Consider the following 21831-nt stretch of genomic DNA (forward strand, 5'->3'; position numbering starts at 1 on the left):
TGTGCGACTGCCCTGCTGCACCAAAACGTAGGGCTTTCCCCACCTGCAGAATACCACTTTAGGTACTTTGAACTCTCTGTGTGTTACAGTTTCTACCACTCGAGCCAGTGGGCCGGTATCTGAACTGAACACCTTGGCATGGCAAGACAGCTGGAAAAGTCAGTTTTGTTGATGCCCTGTGGCCTCACATTTGCACTCGACCACACCTTACTTTGAAGAGATCAAATGAAATTGAGTTTTTCCTTTTTAAACATTTCTACCAGCGTGTTGTTATTTATACACAGTTCACTTGTCAGGACTTTCTACAAGGTGCCAAAAGCAAACAAACTGCACGTGTGATAGTTATGAAACATATATTGTATCCATTTGTTTACATTAAACCACCTGTGTGGCCACACTATTTAAATAGTTCAAGGAATCTGACGTAATTGCAGGCTCATTGAAATTGTAATAATAATATCTTTTTGCCACTAGCAGGGTTCATATTACCATGGCAACACTGATTCCAGCAACACTTGCTTTCTTGGCCTTACAGGCTGTTATTGAGCCACTACTGCAAAGGTTTTTTATTGTGTCACACCCATAAACCAGAGGCCACCAAAGAAGAATATACTTGAGAGGCAGGTTTACTAATCAAATTGTTCCATGCCATTCAATACAGGGCTGCAAATCCTTTTGAAAGTTACATGTCAGTACACAACATTAAAAAACTTGCATCTAAAAATTGACCTATTATGATTTTCTATGCGTTCTGTATTGTTGTATTGTTCTATATTGATGAATCTGTATAGGGTTACAAAAGTCACAGTGATAAGGTTTAGGTTGCACATTGGCCAACAACACCTTAGTACCTCAATTTCCTTTTCTGTGCTCCATGAAACAAGAAAACGTCTGAGTGTGAGGCCAGCACACTCACACAGTAAAAAACCAAGTGTCAATTTTACACTAACAGAGTTGATTTTAACTCTGCTTCAGATAACATTTGGTCCCACTCAAAATTAGAATTAAATTTACTCTATGCCCAGTGTTAACTTTTCAGTGTTAATTGTACTCAATTTAGTGTCAAAATTAACAACAAAATGTGTAAAAATATTTAACACTGAGGGTTATTCACACTGTTCAGAGTAATTTGATTACACTTTATAGAGCTATTTTTACTCCAAATTTAGTTTAATAATAACACTCTGATGTGTAATAATATATCATTTTTATTTCTCTGTAGTGTGATTTTTTTTTTTCATATTCATCTTATGATGCTATATTACTAAATAACTGTGATTTAGCCTACATTATGGAAATAACAACAAATATACAGGTTAAAGTAACAGCATTTATTATGTTTCTCATTTCAGTGTCATTTAATTAACATAACAAACCCTTACAATTCATAGTTCTATGATGCTCACTAGAGAAAGCAATATCACATTTCCCCAGTGTCGTAGTTGTTTGCAGAAAAGTAAAAAAGTTGGTCATGGATGAACTGTATGATGTACCAAAGACATAATGGGCCCTAAAGAGTTCATCAAGGGCTCCTACTGAACCTCTCACTTTACATGGAAGTGCATACTTCTCAATCACAATGAAGGTGTGAATGCTGCTTCTTGTGGATCCCTGAGTAAGAAGGTAGGGCTGACTGCTTCGGGTGATGTTGTCTAGATGCTGCTGTACACTGGTTCCAGCCTACAACAACACATTAAACAACAGTATTAAGTGACTATCGTCTGACAGTAGATTAGCTCAACTCACTGTCCATGAAAATAGAGGTGATGGAAAGTATCTTTTAAACAACATATCTTTGGGAATTTGATGAGGTTATTGACAGCCTGAGATGCAGACATCTTTCCTGGTCTCTTTCGCCCTTGTGCAGATGGTGGTAGCAGATGAAGCAGCAGCAAGATAGTAGACAAGTCACTGTCCCAGCCTACAAAAATACATTGAATTGACAGCATTACCTATATAACCAACAATGGCAAATAAAAACAGTCACAATCATACCATTCTCAACTTCAGTACCTGACTCAGCATTGCACATTAACTCCAAGAGCTCTGAGGTGGGGACAAGTCCAGGACTTTCCTTTACAACCTTTGCTTTGAGATTGATGGGCCACCTCTCCAAGAATTTGCTCGCAGTGACCTCACAAAACAGTAGTTGGAAATCTTGTTCTATCTGTAATGCAAAAATACAGAACATAGAGAGGTGTTTGATTGAATCCTGCCTACAAATTACATCAGTATCATTTAAATGATAAGTGAACTTACTTTTGGGAGATTTGCAAACTGACACGCTACTTTCCTCCACAGCTTTTCTTTGAATGGTCTTCAACCGCCATGCAATGTATCCTGAACCGCTCTCTGGATCGTAGTAATGTTTCTATGTAATTAAATAAACGAAGAAGGACTATGTTATCAACATTTCTGAAGGCAATTATGTATTTAATGTTGAAAAGTTCCCTTTACTTACATATCCATGTTGTGAATATGGGTCTTCCAGATATGGAGACAGAGCAACAATGCCCTGCGCATACATCACTCTTAGGGGGAGATCCCCTAATGTATAAATTCAATAATTGGCATTAAACATCACAATTAAAAATAATACAATGTTAAAAATGTTTCTTTATAGCTTACGTTTCTGATTTGCTATCAGTTAATTTACACAAAATATATATTTCTTACTAAATAATGAGCAAAACTCTAAAGTAGTGTATGCCTTTGGCATTTGCTTAAAATAATATAAACCAGTAAAGTTAACTTTATGGTAATGTTACCCACTTTTTCTGAAAGTACGTTCGTTTATGTAAGCTAATTAGCGATTATTAGCTTACTGATAAACGGTAATTTAGTTGTTCAAACTGTGCGATTTGACATGTGACAATGATATTATTTAGATAGCATTTAGAAGAAATACATAGTTAAAATGTTTTAGGTTCATATTAACGCAGTGAGAAGATAACAAACATCTGAACTTTTAGCAACTGCTAGCATGTAGCTACTGGAATGTCATTAAACCTATGGGTAAATGCTGCTAACATGTCCTCACTCAACATCAGTGAAACTATAAAGAGCTATTTAGTTTAAAAATACCTTTTAAACAATGTTACCAGTATGGAAATGTTAATTTCACTTACCTGACTGTGGCAGCTCTTCGGAGAAAATTCCATGTGCATTAGAGGTCTGAGGCCGCACACGCCTGCGGACTGGTAATAATAAACACTGTGTGGAGTTAAGTCTTCACTGCGTGACTAACAAACTTTACACTGACTTTTAACTCTGATGTTAGAGCTGGTTTACTCCTCATAGAGTTGTAAATACTCTATCTAGGTTAAAATAGGTTTACTCTGAAATATTGACACTCCATTTTTTACTGTGCACGCTAGCATAATTTCTGGTTGTCGTTTTCCTCAAAATCAATGCTGCTACTACCGTAATACTATAAAGACTAAAAACCTACTAAAACCTAAAACAAAAAAACAAAACAGAAGCAAAAAACTTAAACTCATTATCAATACAACTAATGTTTGTAGGCTACGTACATCATACCACCACTTCAGACTTTCCAAACTGATGTCCAAACTTCACTCTTTTTGCCCTTTTAGGCTCATATTATATATGAGCTAGGTCCGCGTTTATGCAAGCAATCCCTGTGAGATGACTTTCAGGCTTTTCCATTTTATTTTTTTTAATATCATTTTACAACCCCTTACACACACATGGGCAAAATTGTTGGTTAAATTCCTTTCTATGAGCTATGATCTAAATCTGACTATAACATGAAACATGAAGTCTGGAGAAAGCACCTTTTAAACCTGAAACAGCTAGAGCAGTTTACTCATAAGGAGTAGGCCAGGAAATCTGACGACATGTGCAGAAGTCACACTGACAGACAGCAAAAGAAATATTAAGTTAAGGGTACTATAATTTTAATTCTATTGAACCACAATTCAAAAGCAATGTCTGATTTTCATTAGCTAACCTTTAGCAGTTATTTCAGTGACCATTGTGGATTTTTTTTTCTTTAACGTAAGAGTACCAATACAGGTATGAGGTAAGCTCAGCAGTATGGGTAGTGTTGGCCTCAGCTGTCCAATATGTACCTGTTAATTCTTTTTTTAATTCAGTGGAAATATAACATGAAAATTATGTTGTCAGCAGTTAGGCTCCATTTGGTAGTTCCCCCCAAAAAACATACTTGCTGTGCAACCCTGTGATCTGAAGAATAAGTGAGTTGAGTTTTAAAAATAAACCCATTAAGAAATTAAATGCCTGTTACACACTACAGTATACACAGCAGTGATTTTTTTTTCCTTTTTCATGAAAGACAAATCAGTACAAGTCAACAAGCCCTCAGAGACTTTACCTTGTCAACTGTGATCACTTTGCCCAGAGAAATATTCACAAACTAAACATACCCACAAAGAGATGATGATTCCTTTGATGTTTAAAGCAGTCTCTCCAGAGGATCGTTTAAGGAAAGAGTCAAAAAACTGTGGAAACCTGATCATCTCTAATCAAGACTACATATAAGACATTCATAATGTCATGGGACGTGTACTGTGGGTTGTGTGAAATTGCCACCAGGCTCCTGTAACATCACTGACACAGCAAATGAGTAACAAATAAAAAAAAAAAATGAAAGAAGAAAGTCTACTGTTAAAATTGCACACTTTTAAAACCTCACACTATCAACTACCTAAAAATTTTTAAATAGAGAAGTGCCAATAAAACCAAAAAGAAAGGACATGTAATGAAAAAGGAGGCAGGGCGAAGATCACCCCTGAAATCCTCCAAAGCAGGCACTGTGTAGTGGAACAACAGACACAGTGGAGTCAGGATGATGGATGAGGAGCCAGCAGGGGTTAATGAACAGACAGATCGATTCTGAGCAGCCCAGCTATATACTGAACACAACCTCTATTAGCCTTAGGTTCCTGATGCCTGAAAACCATGCTGACTGTTTGCTAACCTAATTAAGATTACAATCAATGGTATCATCCTATGCAGTTTTTCAGTGTGATGTTGTGCCAAGGCACATTAAACATGAAAAAAATCCTCATTTGTCCAATTTACTGGAGCCTGTGCTAAACTCTAAGTGAAATGTACACAACCTGTAATCATTTGGATGATGAGCTCAGCAGTTGATAAAGGTCATAGTGAATGCCAATAGCTTCCAAATCGAGGCAAATTTTAAGATGTTTTCACGATGTTCAAAATCTAATTTGTAATAAAACAGTAACCTGTAATGTAATCTGCATCTGAATCAGTTCATAAAAAGACCATGAACAGTTTGAAGGGTGGTTGTAGCGTAAGAGAGCAGGGCACCGCCTAATCGGAAGGTTGGTGGTTCAATCCCCGTCTGCTCCAGTCTGCATGCCAAATATCCTTGGACAAGATACTAACCCCATGTTGCTCCCTGATACATCCACTGGAGTGTGAATGTTAAATAGAAAGCACTTACATTGGAAAAGGATAGAAAAAAAAAGTGCTTGTATGAAAGGGCGTGCATGGGTGGAATAGAAAAGTGCTAATTCAAGAACGAGTCTTTTTACAATATATTTATGCAAGCTCTATAAGTCATAATTATGGGTGTGTTATGGCCCTAGCAGGGTCGCCTCCTGAAGTTGTCTGTGTGGGCGTGTTCGACCATCTCTCCTGCCTTAGCTGCCACCTTTTTTCTTTTGTGCAGCTGACTCTCGTCAGTAATTAAAAGTATTTAAGCCCAGGGACAGGTGAGCTCTGGGCGAGAGTGCCATTAGTGTGGTTGCAGTTAGTGAGCTGAGTGTTTGTAGCTAGTGAACTGTGTTTTTGTGGTTTTCAGCTAGTGAGCTGTGTGTCCGTGTTTGCAGCTAGAGAGCTGCACTCTTTTTGACTTACTTTGTACTTTATTGACTAATGCTTGAGTTTTGTTTGTTTCTTTAAACGGTAATAGTGGCTTGTCTGTCTCTTTTAGTTAGTATTAATAGAAACTCTGTAATTTAACCCTTTTGCCTCCTTGACTCCTTTTTCTGACCCGGACACTTTTTGTTACTTCTCCCTCACCGCCTAGACCCCTCAGGGGAAGGAACGTAACAGGTGATATTAACTTTATTGTTGTTTTTCAGGTTCTCTGTAATTTAATTTGTATTAGTAATGTCCACTGTGGTAAGCTATTGCCAGCTTTTAGGATTATCCGAAATTACTGTTGACTTTTTTGTCAGGTTTGGCACTGCAGTCACAGCTTTAAGCCATCCATCTATGCAAAACTCGTTCTGCTAACATCTCTTCCACTCATTCCAGATGAATACAATGCAATACAATCATATTAGGTGCAAAATAAGACGTGCCTTTTTTTTTTTTTTTTGACTAATTGTAGGGCAATTTGTAGTCAAACAAATATTTTCTTCCCAAACCTTTTTACTCAATAAAACGCACATCATGTAGTCCATCTTCTAAATACTGTAGTGGCCTCTGCCATGACATTGTTAAGGAGTAAATGTGGCTGGATTCTCTGCCCTTCTCTTTTGCTAAATCTTCCTTCATAACTAGTTCGAACAATGTAAATGTTACAAAGTCAAGTGGAGGAAAGTAGGGCATAATTTTTTTTTGGACTACTCGGCCATACCCTCAGTCTACTTCACTCTCTGGTATGGAGCCTTTTTGTTTCCCCTGTCTTAAAATTAATTATTGGCATCCCAGGTAAGACTGCTGTCCACAGACCTGTCCATTCAAAAATCCATTGTGGAACTACTGTTTAAATCGTGAGTACTTTATGAACACTTGCTGGTTCAGCAATTCAAGCTTGCCAGGCTCTTTGGTGCTTAATGAAACAAAAAATAAAAAATCACTCTAATTAACAATGTGTTCAAGATATTTTTCCTCAAAGTTAGAAGCCTTCCAAGTCATAAAAATGTTTTAAAGAAACACCATGCCTACACTGCATTCCTAATCACACAGAAAAAAGCTGCTTGACATCTAGCAAATGGCTAATTCCAGTAGCTTTTTCATTCAGCTTCCTCCATGTTATTTGAGTAGCTAACATACACAGATTACTACCCTATAGCACAGGGGTGGGCAATTCCAGGCCTTGAGGGCCGGTGTCCTGCAGGTTTTAGATCTCACCTTGGGTCAACACACCTGAATCACATGATTAGTTTGTTACGTCTTTGTTAATACTACAATTTACCATTTCACACCTTTGTAAGACTTAAAGCCATTACACAGAGTCAAATATGATGACAAACAAAAAAACTATCCAAGTATTTGCTGTGGGAACCGCTTGTCAAGAACGGAACAGCCAAAAGAACATGCTTCTTATTAAGACAAGTTATCTATTGGAAGTTAATGTGAATGTCAAGTGTCAGCCGTATAACAAAACGCTTTACTTACTGTGGCTGAATTTGTCTATTTTGTCTCAAGTTAAGAAGATTAAGAGGGAAATAATAATCTATTTCTGCATTTTGTCTCCAGTGCTGTCACACTTGTCTTCTAGAAAAGCTTGATAGCCCTCTCCCCCACCCCCTCACTATAGGAAACTCAACCTTTTCAACAAAGAACTTTCATTTTATTAACCTTGTTTCCTTTTGATCTTCATCGCTACCTGCTCACCGCTTTGCATCTGCCATTTTCCTTTCTTTTCATGTCTTATATTAATTTTGCACCAGTCACCTGTCCAGCAGCTGAATTGGGCTTATGTGTTTGACTGGCCTCATCTTCTTTGTCAGTCCTTCATTGTCCATTTCATTATAAATCCTATATCCTTCATTAGACTTTGCCTCATCCCCCTTCTATTCATCTTCCTGTGGTGTTATATGGCCCTTTCCTCAAAAGATTTTACCAATGCATCCTCCAGCAAACGTGTGACGTACATGTCAGGGGTATTACAGATCAGTAGAACAAGCTTGGGCTTCATGGAGAACCAAAGTTGGCCAGATATCATTTCCACTTTTTTCCCTCTACATTAAAACATCTGTGTCTACAAATAAACCTTCTGTCACTTGAAAATCTAATTTCCCACAATTTAATCCAGAGAAAGTAAAACAAACCCTTTCTTCTCTCTTCTTGGTGCATTTCATTTCTACTCTGTCCAACACCATTAGCTACTCTCTCCTTCCTGCAGCTTCCCCAAAAAGCTAATTGTTTTTGCTCCATCAGTTGAACACCATAGGGATAGTCACAGATGAGGGTGTATTGTGGCTCTTCAGTGTGAACAATTGTTCACGCAACACCTGTTAAACCTGTGAATGCCCTGTACTTGTCAAAATCTCAATGTAATCCAGTGCAGCGGTAAAAGCGCACTGTTAGCTGATCTGCTCCCCTCCAAATCCATCCTGAAGTGTGCATGAAACTCTGATGTGCAGTGTCACCTTTTTTCTTCAACAAGTATTCTCTTTGTGTGAGGCAGTTTTAAAAAATGGATAGCTATCAGAAGGTAAAGTGTGAAAAGTATAATGGGTTATAGAAATAAACACATTCCTCCATCACTGCCAGGGGTGGTTTGACCTACAGAAGGACACCCTTAAATATTCAACTGTGCAGCGTTAAGTCTATGACAGTCAGCTTCATCATTGTTTGCTTTGGAATCACCCAGTGGGGCAAAAAAGTATTTGGTAGCCACCGATTGTGCAAGTTGTCCCACTGAAAAAGATGAGAGGTCTGTAATTTTTAGTCTAGGTTCACTTCAACTGTGAGAGTATGTAAAAAAGAAATCCAAGATTTTAAAGAATTTATTTGTAGAATGGTGCAGAAAATAAGTATTTAGCGCCTACAAACAAGCAAGAATTCTGGCCCTCACAGAACTGTTACTTCTTCTTTAAGAAGCTCTTCTATCCTCCACTCGTTACCTGTATTAATGACATCTGTATGAACTCGTCATCTGTATAAAAGCCACCTGTCCACACCTTCAGACAGTCAGACTCCAACCCCCACCATGGCCAAGACCAGAGAGCAGTCTAAGGACACCATGGGCAAGATCCAATCTCCAATAGGCAAGCAGCTTGGTTAGAAGAGATTGACTGCCGGAGCAATTATGAGAAAATGGAATAAATACAAAACCACAGAAAATCTCCCTTGACCTGGGGCTCCATGTCACCTCGTGGGGTACAAATGATCTTGAGAATGGTGAGGAAACAGCCCAGAACTACACGGGCGGAACTGGCCAGTGACCTAAAGAGGGCTGAGACCACAGTAACAATTTTACTATTAGTAACACACTACATCGTCATGGATTTAAATCCTGCAGCGCTCGAAACGTCCCCCTGCTTAAGCCAGTACATGTCCAGGCCCATCTAAAGTTTGTCAGAGACTAACTGGATGATTCAGAGGAGGATTGGTCATGTGGTCAGATGAGACCAAAATAGTCAAAAAAGTCTTTGGTATAAACGTCACTCACAGTGTTTGGAAAAGGGGAAGAATGCGGAGTTGCAGCCCAAGAACATCATACTCACTATGAAGCATGGAAGTGGAAACATCATGTTTTGGGGCTGCTTTTCTGCAAAGGGGACAGGACGACTGATCCGTATTAAGGAAAGGATGAGTGGGGCCATGTATCGTGAGATTTTGGGCAAAAACCTCCTTCCATCAGTGAGAGCACTGAAGATGAAACGTTGCTGGATCTTCCAGCATGACAATGATCCCAAACACACCACCTGGCCAACGAAAGAGTGGCTACGTAAAAGGCTTTTCAAGGTTCTGGAGTGGCCTAGCCAGACCTCAGTCCAACAGAGAATCTGTGGAGGGAGTTGAAAGTCCGTATTGCCCAGCGACAGCCCCAAAACATCACAGCTCTTGAGCAGATCTGCATGGAAGAATGGGCCAAAATACCAGCTACAATGTGTGCAAACCTGACGAAGACCTACAGGAAACATCTGACCTCTGTCATTCCCAACCAAGGTTACATTACAAAGCATTGAGGTGAACTTTTGTTACTGACCAAATACTTATTTTCTGCACCAATATACAAATAAATTACAATGTGATATCCTGGACTTCTTTACATTTTACACTTTACATTCTGTGTCTCACAGTGGAAGTGAACCTATGCTGAAAATTACAGACCTCTGTCATCTCTTTCAGTGGGACAAGATTTATAATTTACTCAAATTTATAACAGAAAAAAAGGTAGTAGCCTATGTTCAGAAAAAAAAACATTCGGATGGTTAAGACCAGTAAAGATTTTACTGCTTGTTTTTAAAGTTCTTATATTAGCTGTCTTCTATGTTTACATTCAGCTCCCAGGGGTGTGTACTATGAAGTGGCTTGGCGAGCTATGTCGAGCTCTCTTTTAAATTAGCCAAACACATACAGTAAGATTCAAGACTTTTATTTGCCATTTACGCACAGGACCAACAGTCTATGCACATTGGAATTCTTGTACAGAGCTGTCCAGGTCAAGTTACTCTTTTTACAAGATAAAGACAAAGCAACTTAGAAAAGAAAAAATAGAAATAAAGCAAGGAATGGAGCAATCATAGTATATACTATATACTATTTACTGTATACAAAAACACTGTACAGTAACCTAGCTGGAGCAGGTTATGTTCCAAGTCTCGATTTAAAATAATCTGGAAACCCGTTGTTTTCATTGATATTTTTTTTTTTTTTTTTTTTTTTACAGCAGTTTTAATTCTCTGCTGGGGGAATATGTTTTGTATGTGCAAATTATTAAGCTCTACCTTAGTAAAAATGCTAAATGAAACAAACTTTGTTGGATTACCCTAAATTACCAGGAATATTCTGCAGCATGAATCTTTCTTTTTGCAACTGTGTTTTTTTGTGTTCTTTATCAATTTAGAATCATCATAATCATTCTCTGACAACGCCTCTGACTAGAGTAAGCTTTATTCAAGAAGAAGAATTATATGACTTCTGAAACCCCTCTGTTTATGTGCGTACACAGAGTCTGGAGCAGAAAGCCTGGCTTATCAGAGAAAGTTGATAACCACCATAGTGATATCTGTTCTCTCCATCTGGGTTTCAGGTTTTGTTGAGCCAGATAACACAAAGAAAGGCTGGCTGCTCTGAACTTTGTCGTACTGTAGTGCTCAGGTCTCTCAGATCCACTTGCAAAAATCTCTTACATTTTCAAACAAAATTGTGTCAGAGCCTTTGCAGTCGCTGCTCCGTGGGTGCAGAATTAGCTACGACTTGACATAATAAGCATGTGCTGCTATTGGACCACCAGAGACCTCTGCTTTTAGTCTAGGCTCAATGCTCGCCTTTACTCTCTGGCCTTTCCCGCCCACCAATCTCTCTTTATCGTTATATCTGTAGCTCTGTTTATCCTCTGCTGTCCTCTGGTTTTGTCATTATGTCTTAATTCTGTATTCTCTACTTACACTTATTACTTTTTAAATGTATTTACATAACTGTGTGTAAATATGTAAACATTCTACAGCACTTTGACAATGAACGCTGTGTTTAACTGTGCTTTATAAATAAATGTTACATACTTACTTAACCAGAACGGGGTTAGCTTTAGCTGGCACTAGACTGAAAACAGCTTAAAACATGGAGGCCATTTTTGTGCTTATATTTAATTTTAAATCTAATAGGGCCTCTATATTTTATCAACGAAATGTATCATAAAAAAAACCCAATTATTTTATAGATGTTTTACAGAGTTGCAACATATATTTTTGTTGTACCTCTTACATTAAGGAAAAGCTAGTCAACAAATTTACAGGCCATGCCAGGTCGTGGAAAATTGATTATGTGTATCTACTTTCCCCTTCTACTTGACATCCTGAAGTATGTTTTTATTACTGATGATCATGCCCACTAACATTTAAATTTTTCCACTAATTATGCTACCATACAACTACAGTTAAATTGTTATAAAGGGTACTTCTGTCAAAAAAGTGTTGACAAAAATGAATGAAATTACTACAAACAGTAAACTATGAGCCTCTGGTGGGTCCCTGGTGCTTCGACAGCTACACACACAAATAAACTAAACTGCTGTAATTTAGTAGAAACCCTAAGTGAGAGGGGAAATGATGTTAGTTTGACATTCCGACCTTTGCAATGCTGCTGGGTAACCTCTCTATCATATCTGCACCACAGGGCTTTCCCATCTATCAAAGGTGCACCAAGGGAGCGTCTGGCCTGTTCCAGGCTTTAATGACTCATTAGGGGCTGCTGTTACATGGGAGGAGAGTTGCTCAAGCAGAGTGGGGCGTTGAAGCGCTCAGCCATAGAACTCAGAGGAGCTTGCAGTTCACCTTGTATTTTAATTAAAATGGCTTCATAATCACTTCAGTGAGTGCTCCCATAGGTAACTGTGGAGTTACATTTTATGTGAGAAACAGTTTGATTGTGGTTGGATGTGAACAGTTCTAAATGTCATTATGCCCCACAGCAACAAGAATAATGGAATCTACTTATTATCAGTAGAAAAATATATTATTCCAAATAGACAAATGCATTTTTTGAGTGTGTGTTTCTGACTGTTAGTAAATGTGCCATAGCCTTCAAACAGGGGTAAGAAATTGTGGGAATGATTGTATTTAATTAATAATTATATTTAACTAAAATTACATAATTAAACCCATGTGAGCGTCAACACATGCAAGGTAGCTCAAAGTTTAAGAAAAGAAACATCCAAACTGAGGATCCAGCTTGAAATACATTGAAAAACTCTGATTGATCAGGTAACATGCTTTTACACTTACAACATCAAGCAAAATAAAACTAAACTGAACAAAAGCAAATCAAAGCTCCCACATGTGGGATAAAACTCATCACCTCTTGGTTAACAGCTTAACTTTAGCACTTCTTTAAGGAGGCCATAGGACATGTATGGTAACAGTTAACATTTCTTTATCTCAGTCCAACAATGAGAAAGACATGTGACATAGAGGAGGTGAAATAAAAAGGGTAAATACTCCGTTAAAGGTGAGAAAACAACTGCCAAAGACACAAAAGTACTACTGGCTGGAGAATAGGTGCAAAATAGCATCAAAGAAAGTAGATAACTGCAATGGGACAGAAACAACTATAAAGATACTACAAATGTCAACAAAAGAACTACAACTGAACACAAAGATATCAGAAACAACTACGGGGACTAGAAATTTCAACATAGGGACTAGAAAGGTTGAAAGACCAAAAACAGCTAATCAGAGACTATAAATGTCCACAAAGAACCAAAGCAACTACAAAGAGACAACAAATATCCTCAAAAAGATCCTACACAACAATAAAAAGGACACTTAAAAAATGACTGAAAAGATAACTAAACAGCGCGTTCTCATCCCAATACGTAACACACTGACAAATGTGACAAATCGTCGGTATGTTACGCGTTCGGAGGCGTGAGAGCCAGACGGAATGAATCTATACATGTAAGTGTGTTTTACATTTTGATCATAAATTACTTTGGAAAACACTATGTGATAGAGTTAAGGTTAGAGTTAGGGCTGGAATGGACGGCTGGAGCCTTTACTCTAAGCGTGTGTTACTGCTGCGAGTGGCATTCTGTTGGATTCAATTGACAACCCAGCGCATTTCATAAGGCCACGGACGGGTACATTTCGTGTTTGTATGAGACACCACAGGCCGTGACAAATCGTTGGCATGTTCAGTGTTGGGAAGTAACAGAATACGTGTACCGGCGTTACGTATTTAAAATACAAAATATGAGTAACTGTATTCCGTTACAGTTACCGTTTAAAAATGTGGTATTCAGAATACAGTTACTTTGTTGAAATAAATGGATCACATGGCAGTCTTTTCCTATTTCATATGTTAAGCTATGCCCTCTCTACTTTTGGTAATTCCACGCCAGTGGAAACCCAAACAAAACACACATTAAGAGGCTCTAATGCCTGTGTCTCAATCTCGCAGCTCATGTCACCTCTATAATAATAATAATAATAATGTGTTAGTCCCTGCAGGGAAATTACTCCTCTGCATTTAACCCATTCACCCAGTGAAGCAGTGGGCAGCCACCAATGCAGCGCCCGGGGAGCAGTGTGCAGGGATGGTACCTTGCTCAGGGGTACCTCAGGGTAGCTGTTCAGTGGAGTCGAACCCCTGACCTTCCGATCATGGGGCAACCACTCTACCTACTGAGCTATCCCTGCTCAGTAGAAATATGACAATATGACATATTTTTAAAAATATTTATTCAAAAAACTATTTAATATGAAGGCAATAGGCAGTGTTACAGTCGTAGCCCTAAAGAATGTAGCCTCATGGGCAGTGTAGTCCGTGCTGCAGGGAGAATGGACTGCTATACCCATTATGTGTCTGTGAGCGTGAGGGAGGGGAAAAAGGAGACTCGAAAAGTACGAGTTGTCACCGACCAGAAACGGGAGATGGAAGCATATAAATATAATAATAACCACTGCAGCCAAAAAGAGTGCCTGAGGAGCCCAGTTGTAAGTGAGCTATTAAGAGTCGACTGTACACTTTTTTTGTGTTTTCCTCCGAGACAATAAGTTCCATTGGAGCCTCTTTGTCTCTCACTAGCAAAGTTGACCCAGACAACACAGTAAAGCTAGTTCTCGGCTACGAACCCGACACGGTTTGCATTACAGTTACACCCCCCCACCCCCCCATGGGAGGGATAAGTAATCAGTTCCGTTTGTTTGTTTGTCAGTTTGTTAGCAGTCTAGCGTCCAAAGTCTTTGAGATATCATTTTCAAATTGTTTTCACCGAATGTAAAAATCAGAAAAACTTTATACTACCAACATTTTTTTTAATGGATTGTCTTCAAGCTGCATAACTGTATACTAGGCCTTGGGGGACATGAGTACCTAGGTTGGCTAAGCGGTCGACCTTTGACATCCATTGTTAGCACCCAAAGTCAAAGTTTTTAAAATAAATTCAAGAAACAATATTGAGAAATACATTAAAGAGCATGGAGAGAGCTGTATCACATTTTTTTATTTAGTCAATGTCACAATTTCACCATCACAGGCCGACTTCATCATATCGTAATAAAAAGATTTAAAAAAAAACAATATGTGTCTTTGTCTCACACCGGTTTTAATAGAATTTTGCACAGGCAGGACCTGTTCCTTCTTCATTACCTCTTTACTTTAGCGAACGGTGAGTCCACAGATGGCCATGGAGACGAAGGTGATTAATAATAATAGATATTCCAAAGATAGCCATCATGTCTTTTTTTTTGTCTTTTTTTTTTACTTACACAGATGTTACAGAGTAACTTCATATGAATATAAATGAGAGTGAATGGAAGAGCACTTATCAGCACCTGTGAATGACTAGAGGAGTAGATATAACTAATTAACTCTGACTTTACTGGCCAATTAATGACAGAAGTCCATCCGTGCGCAGCTATTTGTCACTGACTTCTGTCTACTTCTATCACTTGTGTTATCTGTTGACAGAGTCTGTAGTGTTTCACTTCTTATTTTATTTCCCTTTTCATTGTACTTTATGTATGGGCTGCTTCACAGCCTCTGTCTTTATCTGTTCATTTACACTAGCTTGTTTTATTTATAGCCTGATTTGACCCTGGGTAGTTTGACTCAGCACGCTTGCTCTTTTTAACAATGCACTGCTGCTCGGGGCTTTAAAAACTAACCTTTTGGCCAAGCAGCAACTGTGGCACCAGGGTTTAGTATTTTTTTTTTCCTTTTGTCTTTGAAACCAGATGAGAACTTGAAAAACAAAGACAGACTGAGAGATGGCCACCTGCCAAAATGATTGATAGATGTGAAGGAAGAGTTTGAGCCAAATTTCCCTAGCATTTTGGCAGGTGGCTGGTGTTAACATGCAGCTTTGGCTCAGCAGCTCCCAACACTGCACAGCCTTTTCCTAATTATGTTTCCTCACAGTATGGAGCCCCAGCTTATTATCCTGCAAGTCTGTATGGCATTGTGAATGGGGAATTATTGGAGGAGGCATCTCCACACTGTTTCTGCCTCCTTAAGCAGAATGCACAATAAGGCAGGCTTCGACTGGATTATTATTGCTGAACGCAAATGTTGAATTGTGATCTTTCTTTTCACTGGTGCAGAATTTACAGGCAACACACTGAAGGATGTGTTGTGGATCGTGTCCCTCTGTAGACCTTTTTAATGTTTCTAAGTACTAATGATGTGTTTTTGTGGCGTGGCAGAAAGTGACAGCTCTGCAGTTGCATATGCATATAGCTTTAGAGAGCTTTATAATAAGGGTTTCTGCAGGCAAAAACATGGATGTGCCATGGGCTCCCCAGTGTCAACTATAGTAGCCAACCTTGAAGGAATGTGAAGAAAGTGGAAAGTAAAGCTCTTGGCTCTTTTAAAGATGACACCTGGGTCAATATCAAAACCCAAGAAGTAGAAGCCTTCACTGCTCACATACACTCAGTGGATAGAAACATAAAGTTCACCAGCCAATATTTGGACTGTGCTGTGCATGTTGAGGAGAATGGAAACTTCAACACTTGAGTTTACAGGAAGCCTGCACACACTCGGGCCAGTACCCCCTCTTTGACTCCCACCACCCTCTGGAACACAAACTTGAAGTAATCAGGACCCTACAACACCGGGCAGAAAATGTTCCCTCTAAGCCAGAAGGGAAAAAGAAGGAACACACACATGTAAAGAAAGCTCTAAGAACATGTGATTATCCTTTGGGATAATCACATTGGGCCTTCATGAAATCAGCAAACATGCACAGAAAAGAAGGTCAGACACCAACTACAGACAAACAGAACAATATTGTCATCCCTTATGTAGCAGGTTTGTCAGAGAAATCAGGAAAGTCTTCTCCAAGCACAAGATCCCAGTGTACTTCAGACCCAGCCACACACTCAGACAAAAACTGGTTCATCCCAAAGACAAAACTACCAAACACAAACTTAACAACATAGTGTATGCTGTACAGTGCAGGGAGGAATGCTCAGACCTCTACATTGGAGAGACCAAACAGCAACTTCATAAATGCATGGCACAACATAGAAGAGCCCCCTGGACAGGACAAGACTCAGCTGACCATCTGCATCTAAAGGACAAAGGTCACTCTTTTGAGGATGCCAATGTTCACATGTTGGACGGAGATGGTTTGAAAGAGGAGTGAAAGAAGCCATCTATGTCCACTGTGAACGACCATCTTTGAACAAAGGCGGTGGCTTTCGACTCCAACTGTCTGCCATCTATAATCCAGTTTTGAGATCCCTTCCCAGACGCCTTAACGCCCACTCACATCTTGCATCAGGTGATCTCAGTAAGTCACATGATAGTTTGAGGCCCACTACTGAAGTCAACGACCCTCCCAAGGGATGTCTTGATGCATGCTCAATCATCCAGGTAAGTAAATCTCCAAAAGTTGATTCTGTTCATCTGGACGTAGCGTTTTGTGCGAGAAACGTTTCGTCACTAATCCAAGTGACTTCTTCAGTCTCAGCTGACTACAGTTTTCCCCAATCTTATAAACGGTACATTTGCATAATGACTGAAACCAGCCCAGTGAAGGAACAATGGACTGGGAGGTCAGTTCCTTAATCTTAATTATGCAAATTCTCAAAAATGTACTGTTTATAAGATTGGGGAAACCTGTAGTCAGCTGAGACTGAAGAAGTCACTTGGATGAGTGACGAAACATTTCTCCCACAAAACGCTACGTCCGGATGAACAGGATCAACTTTTGGTGGCCTCCCAAGGGACAACTCCCACTAGGTTTAAATACCCGGGACTCTCCACCATTTGGTCTTAGAACTGAAGAAGCTTCTCGGACGAGAGGAGAAACATCTTCAAGAAACTTAAAGAAGTCCAGTTGCTTTTCTTTCCAAGCTTCTTAGATTACCATGACCTGGATGACTGAGAACCCTCACAGACATTTAATCCCTGAAATGTCTCAATGTAAAATGAAATGCAATATCAATATCACATGTCAGTTTTTCTACAAGACAAAGAAATGCCGAAGTAAATGAAGACATCTTTGGTCTACTATATCAGACATCTATATCATTCACCTTTTTCAGAAATTTCTGTATTGGATGGTAAAAAAGAAGGAACTTTTCTGTCATTTATTTTTTATCAATTAGTTAATTACTATGGTTTTCAATCATTCAGAAAAGTTACAAAATTTGTGAAAATACAGTTCACATTTTCCAAAGCCATCAAGTGAACCGGACTGGTGTCTTTATTGGGCCAATTCTTGCCGCTGGGGCCATATGTTTGACACTCTCGATCTATACACAAGAAAAACTAGAAATATCTTAGCTCTTTGAAGTCACATATAAAGCAGTTTGTGTGCTGCACATCACCCTGGAGCTGACAGGTGTGTAGGTAACCCTCTAATGTAAAGACAAGGAAACATCACATTTTGGTGACGTCCGTGGTTTCTAGACTTCAGGGAGACTTTGACTGCAAGTTTTTTTTCATCTGAGTATCAAAGTCTTTACATTTAATCTTTATGTTTATATTAGCCTCTCATCAATTTTGAGCCTGTGAAATTTGGGGACTGCTCATTAAAAAAATGGCTGCATCTCTGAAACCGTTCATGCATTACGTTGTAAAACCCGCTTAATCAAAACTGACAGCCTGCATTTCAAACACATATTGATAGTTGATTTACAGTCCACTGTTGCTGTGGACAGAGGCAAAACTACAAAACTTGTGTCTTTGACCCAAGCATTATGGAGGGCACTGAATGTCACTCAGCAATAACCTATTGGTAGAAAAAACTGACATTGGTAGATGCTTTAGTTGTTTACGTCAAAGCCGAAAGAAAATGAACTTATTTACTTCACCGGAAGAAACTGAATTTCACTAACTGACACACTATAGGGTCTGGTTGCTACATCGGTGTTAGTCTTTTCTGTCTTTAGTGATATCATGTGTTCCTAAGGCATAGTTAAATTATAATTTCAGCTGAATGTCATAATGTCATAATACTCCATTATGAAAAAGTAATAACGTTTCCTTGAAATTCTTGTTAAAGCCCCCCAAATATAACATGTATGTAAATATTTAACCAGTTTTGAAATACGTTTGTAACATGACAAAATGTGGAACAATTGAAGCGCTGTAAAAACTGCCAAATTGCAGTCCAACCATAAGCCAACATCTAAGTGGATCGCTGGTGACCTGATGGATATTCAGGCAAAGCCTGGGTACCTCGCCCAGTATGAAATGCACTATGTAGGAAGGATACGAGAGAGTACATTTCTGTCCATTATGATCCTTTAAAAACTTTGTTTAAATACCTAAAATGTCACACAATTCTGTTTTTGCTTTAAACAATATCTCTGATGATAGCATTCTATAAAAGCGATAGAAACCTTCTTTTTTTTTTTTTTTTTACATGTATATCATGACATCCTACATCACATACATTTGCTTTGTTTCACTTGGCTCCTGTTTCTGCCACCATGACATCTACTTCAAACGGGGGAGTACACTTCATTTGTGAGGAATCATAAAGGTATTTTCAGCATGATCACTTAGTTGTAATTGTGCTACTACGTGTGTCTGTACCCTTACTGTCTAGGACTCTTTATTTCTGCTGACATATGGGTCATTTTCTGACAGACAGACACACCAACTATTAGCTGGAATTGCCAGAGGATCAGTCACCCCAAGTGCATCAGGTCTATGTAAAAGACAGACCCGGGGCAAAAGGCTGGAAGACCTGACCCAAATCTGTCTTTATACAAGGCCCTACATGATGGAGATGTTGCTCAGGGAGCAACTAATAAGATTATTCAAATATCACAATGCAGTCAGCCATATTGGCACTGGTGTGTAGCTGAGCCGATGCTTGATTAAAAGGATATGAAGAGAGCAGGAAGATGAGAAGAGAGAGAGATAACTCTCTACAAGATTCCCTAATTGATCTGGAAGGGAAGTGTGCTTAATTGATCTGGAGGATGCTGCACAGGGATGCAGGCGCTTTCTGTGTGTGTGAAACTGGGTCGCCAGGGATGAGTAAAGTCTGGAAATTTTTAAATTCACATTGTAAACTAAAGCTAAAGCCAACTAGCACTGTTACGTACACCTTCGAGTTCAGTATACACTCACACACCTTGCCATCAACAACGAGTAAGAAGAGCCCCCCCCCCCCCCCCCCAAAAAAAACAAAACAAAACAGAAAAACAAAAAAATAAATACATCCAGTGATACCCAGTGTAAGGTACTTACGTGCCATATTGCGAAGAAAATCAGGGACACACAGAGGACCAGAGACAGCATGTAACAGAAGGCAGCAAACGTGAACATAATTGAAAAGGGAAACGTGGATAATTTCCCGAGGAAGCACGATGCTGCAGCCAAACATCTAAAACAAAAGAGAGGCAAGGGGGAAGAAAAAAGAGGGGCCAGGGGTGTATGAAAAGAAAGTTCTCACAGTGCCATAGAAAGCCGAGGCGGTGCTGGCACCATGACTTCGCCCCTCACAATGTTTGCAACAATTTGTTGCAGAAAGCCCCTCTCCGGATGATCAGCTGTGCGTCCACCCAGCAGCACCAGCAGCAGCGAGGCGACTCCGAAGTCAGAGCTGCTCGCAAATCAGTGCATGATCAGTGGTCGCAGTCCCAGCGAGCATAGAAATCACAGAAAAGGCGGCGAGACGAGGAGGTGTCCACGCAGAGCCACTCGGGGAAGGTGAATAAGTAGGTAATCCATTCAGCGGCGGCAGGAGGAGCCCTGCTGCTGCGGCCTCTGCGCTGAGCTGCTGTTAGAGAGGAGCCCTGCCACAGTGCACAGCACACAGGCGGCAATAAACGCCGCTCTCACCCTCACAGACCTATCAGCAGAAGCGAGCGGAGCGCGCGGGGAAGAGCTGTGAACAGGTGGATTTAAAAGAGCAGCACCCGGTGTGCGTGCACGTGCGCGCGCGTGCTCGCAGATTCCTCTCCGTACACTCACAAACACACATACAAACACATACACACCGTTTTTTGTTTGCTAAATACTTGTGACCGTTGTGAATTGTTAGCTCTTGTTTGGCTGTGTGTTTGTGAGAGTATTTTTGTCCTACGACCAAGTCTGTAACCAGCTAAGTGCTGCGACCAGATATACATACCAGCAAACAAAAGGACAGGAGCAAAACATCTTCATGTCGTGGACGGACTTCAGAGAAAAAGAAAATGTGCACATTTTCAAGCAAGTACTGACTCATGCACACATGTACATAAATACATGCAAACACATGTAATAGTGAAAATATAAATGTCTAAAATGATCAATTAATTTGAAATCACAAGTCATTTCTATCGTAAAGAAACTAATGAGGCCACAGCCTGCAGAACTGATAAACTGTGAGACTAACCCCACCGTCTGGCTCCTTTATAGAATGCAAGCTTTAAATCCTACCGGGAAAAAACCCTCAACCAAGTATTTTGCTGTGTCTGCTGCTCTGCAAAAATATTAATAATAATATTGAGAAAACAGACTGACTGTTAACCATTGTTGAATCCAGCTGTTTGGGTTATCCATTATTTTTTTTTTCTTCATTCATTAAAGCCACAGACAAATAGCCAAAAGTCCAGAGAGCAAGCGAACAACAGGTGTGTGTTCTCTGAGTTGTTTTTAGCGAAATCACATTGTAATGTTTGATAAGGTCCAATGCTGAGAGTTAGTTTTCATTTTTGTAAGTTTCAGTGTTTATTTTAATCTTTTTGAAAAATGATATCATGGGTTAAATTTGTCACAGGTGTGTGTTCACATGCTGAAGAATGTGAGTGTTCACAGCTCCTTTATACGCAAGTGTTAAACTAAGTCTGGCACAGAATGGCTGTGACTGGGTGAAGACTTGCATGTTATCATGGTTTGTGTCTGTACCAGTTGTACTCTGTGCTAAGTACTCACACTGACAAATTCAGTCCAATTCAATGTATATAGCATCAAATCACAACAAGGCACTTGCTTCAAGGCACTTCATATTGTAAGGTAGAGACC

At 39.5% G+C, this 21831-nt stretch overlaps 1 protein-coding gene and 2 long non-coding RNA genes across 11 annotated transcripts in view; 1 reads left to right on the forward strand and 2 right to left on the reverse strand.

The window, feature by feature from the left end:
* cnih3 (cornichon family AMPA receptor auxiliary protein 3) overlaps positions 1 to 20892 on the reverse strand; it is a 122121-nt gene extending 101229 nt beyond the window's left edge. For 6 of the 9 annotated variants that reach the window (XM_085133005.1, XM_085133006.1, XM_085132999.1 and 3 more), the window contains exon 1: positions 20074 to 20889. In XM_085133005.1, the coding sequence (XP_084989131.1) occupies positions 20074 to 20151 (78 nt within the window). In that variant the 5' untranslated portion in view covers positions 20152 to 20889. Of the gene's footprint in view, positions 1 to 20073 lie in introns of all 9 variants that reach the window. The other 3 variants (XM_085133007.1, XM_085133000.1, XM_085133008.1) reach the window with 3 other exon arrangements.
* The window catches only part of LOC146502758 (uncharacterized), a 453186-nt gene that overhangs the window by 294731 nt on the left and 136624 nt on the right, over positions 1 to 21831 (forward strand). The window lies entirely within an intron of this gene.
* On the reverse strand, positions 1451 to 2651 carry LOC146502767 (uncharacterized). Its single transcript, XR_014869375.1, has 2 exons — positions 2462 to 2651; positions 1451 to 2371 (listed from the first exon to the last, which is right to left on the reverse strand). It is a non-coding gene; the product is annotated as an uncharacterized LOC146502767 (long non-coding RNA).

Source organism: Neolamprologus multifasciatus, chromosome 15, assembly GCF_963576455.1.
Source record: "Neolamprologus multifasciatus chromosome 15, fNeoMul1.2, whole genome shotgun sequence".
Classification (NCBI taxonomy): domain Eukaryota; kingdom Metazoa; phylum Chordata; class Actinopteri; order Cichliformes; family Cichlidae; genus Neolamprologus; species Neolamprologus multifasciatus.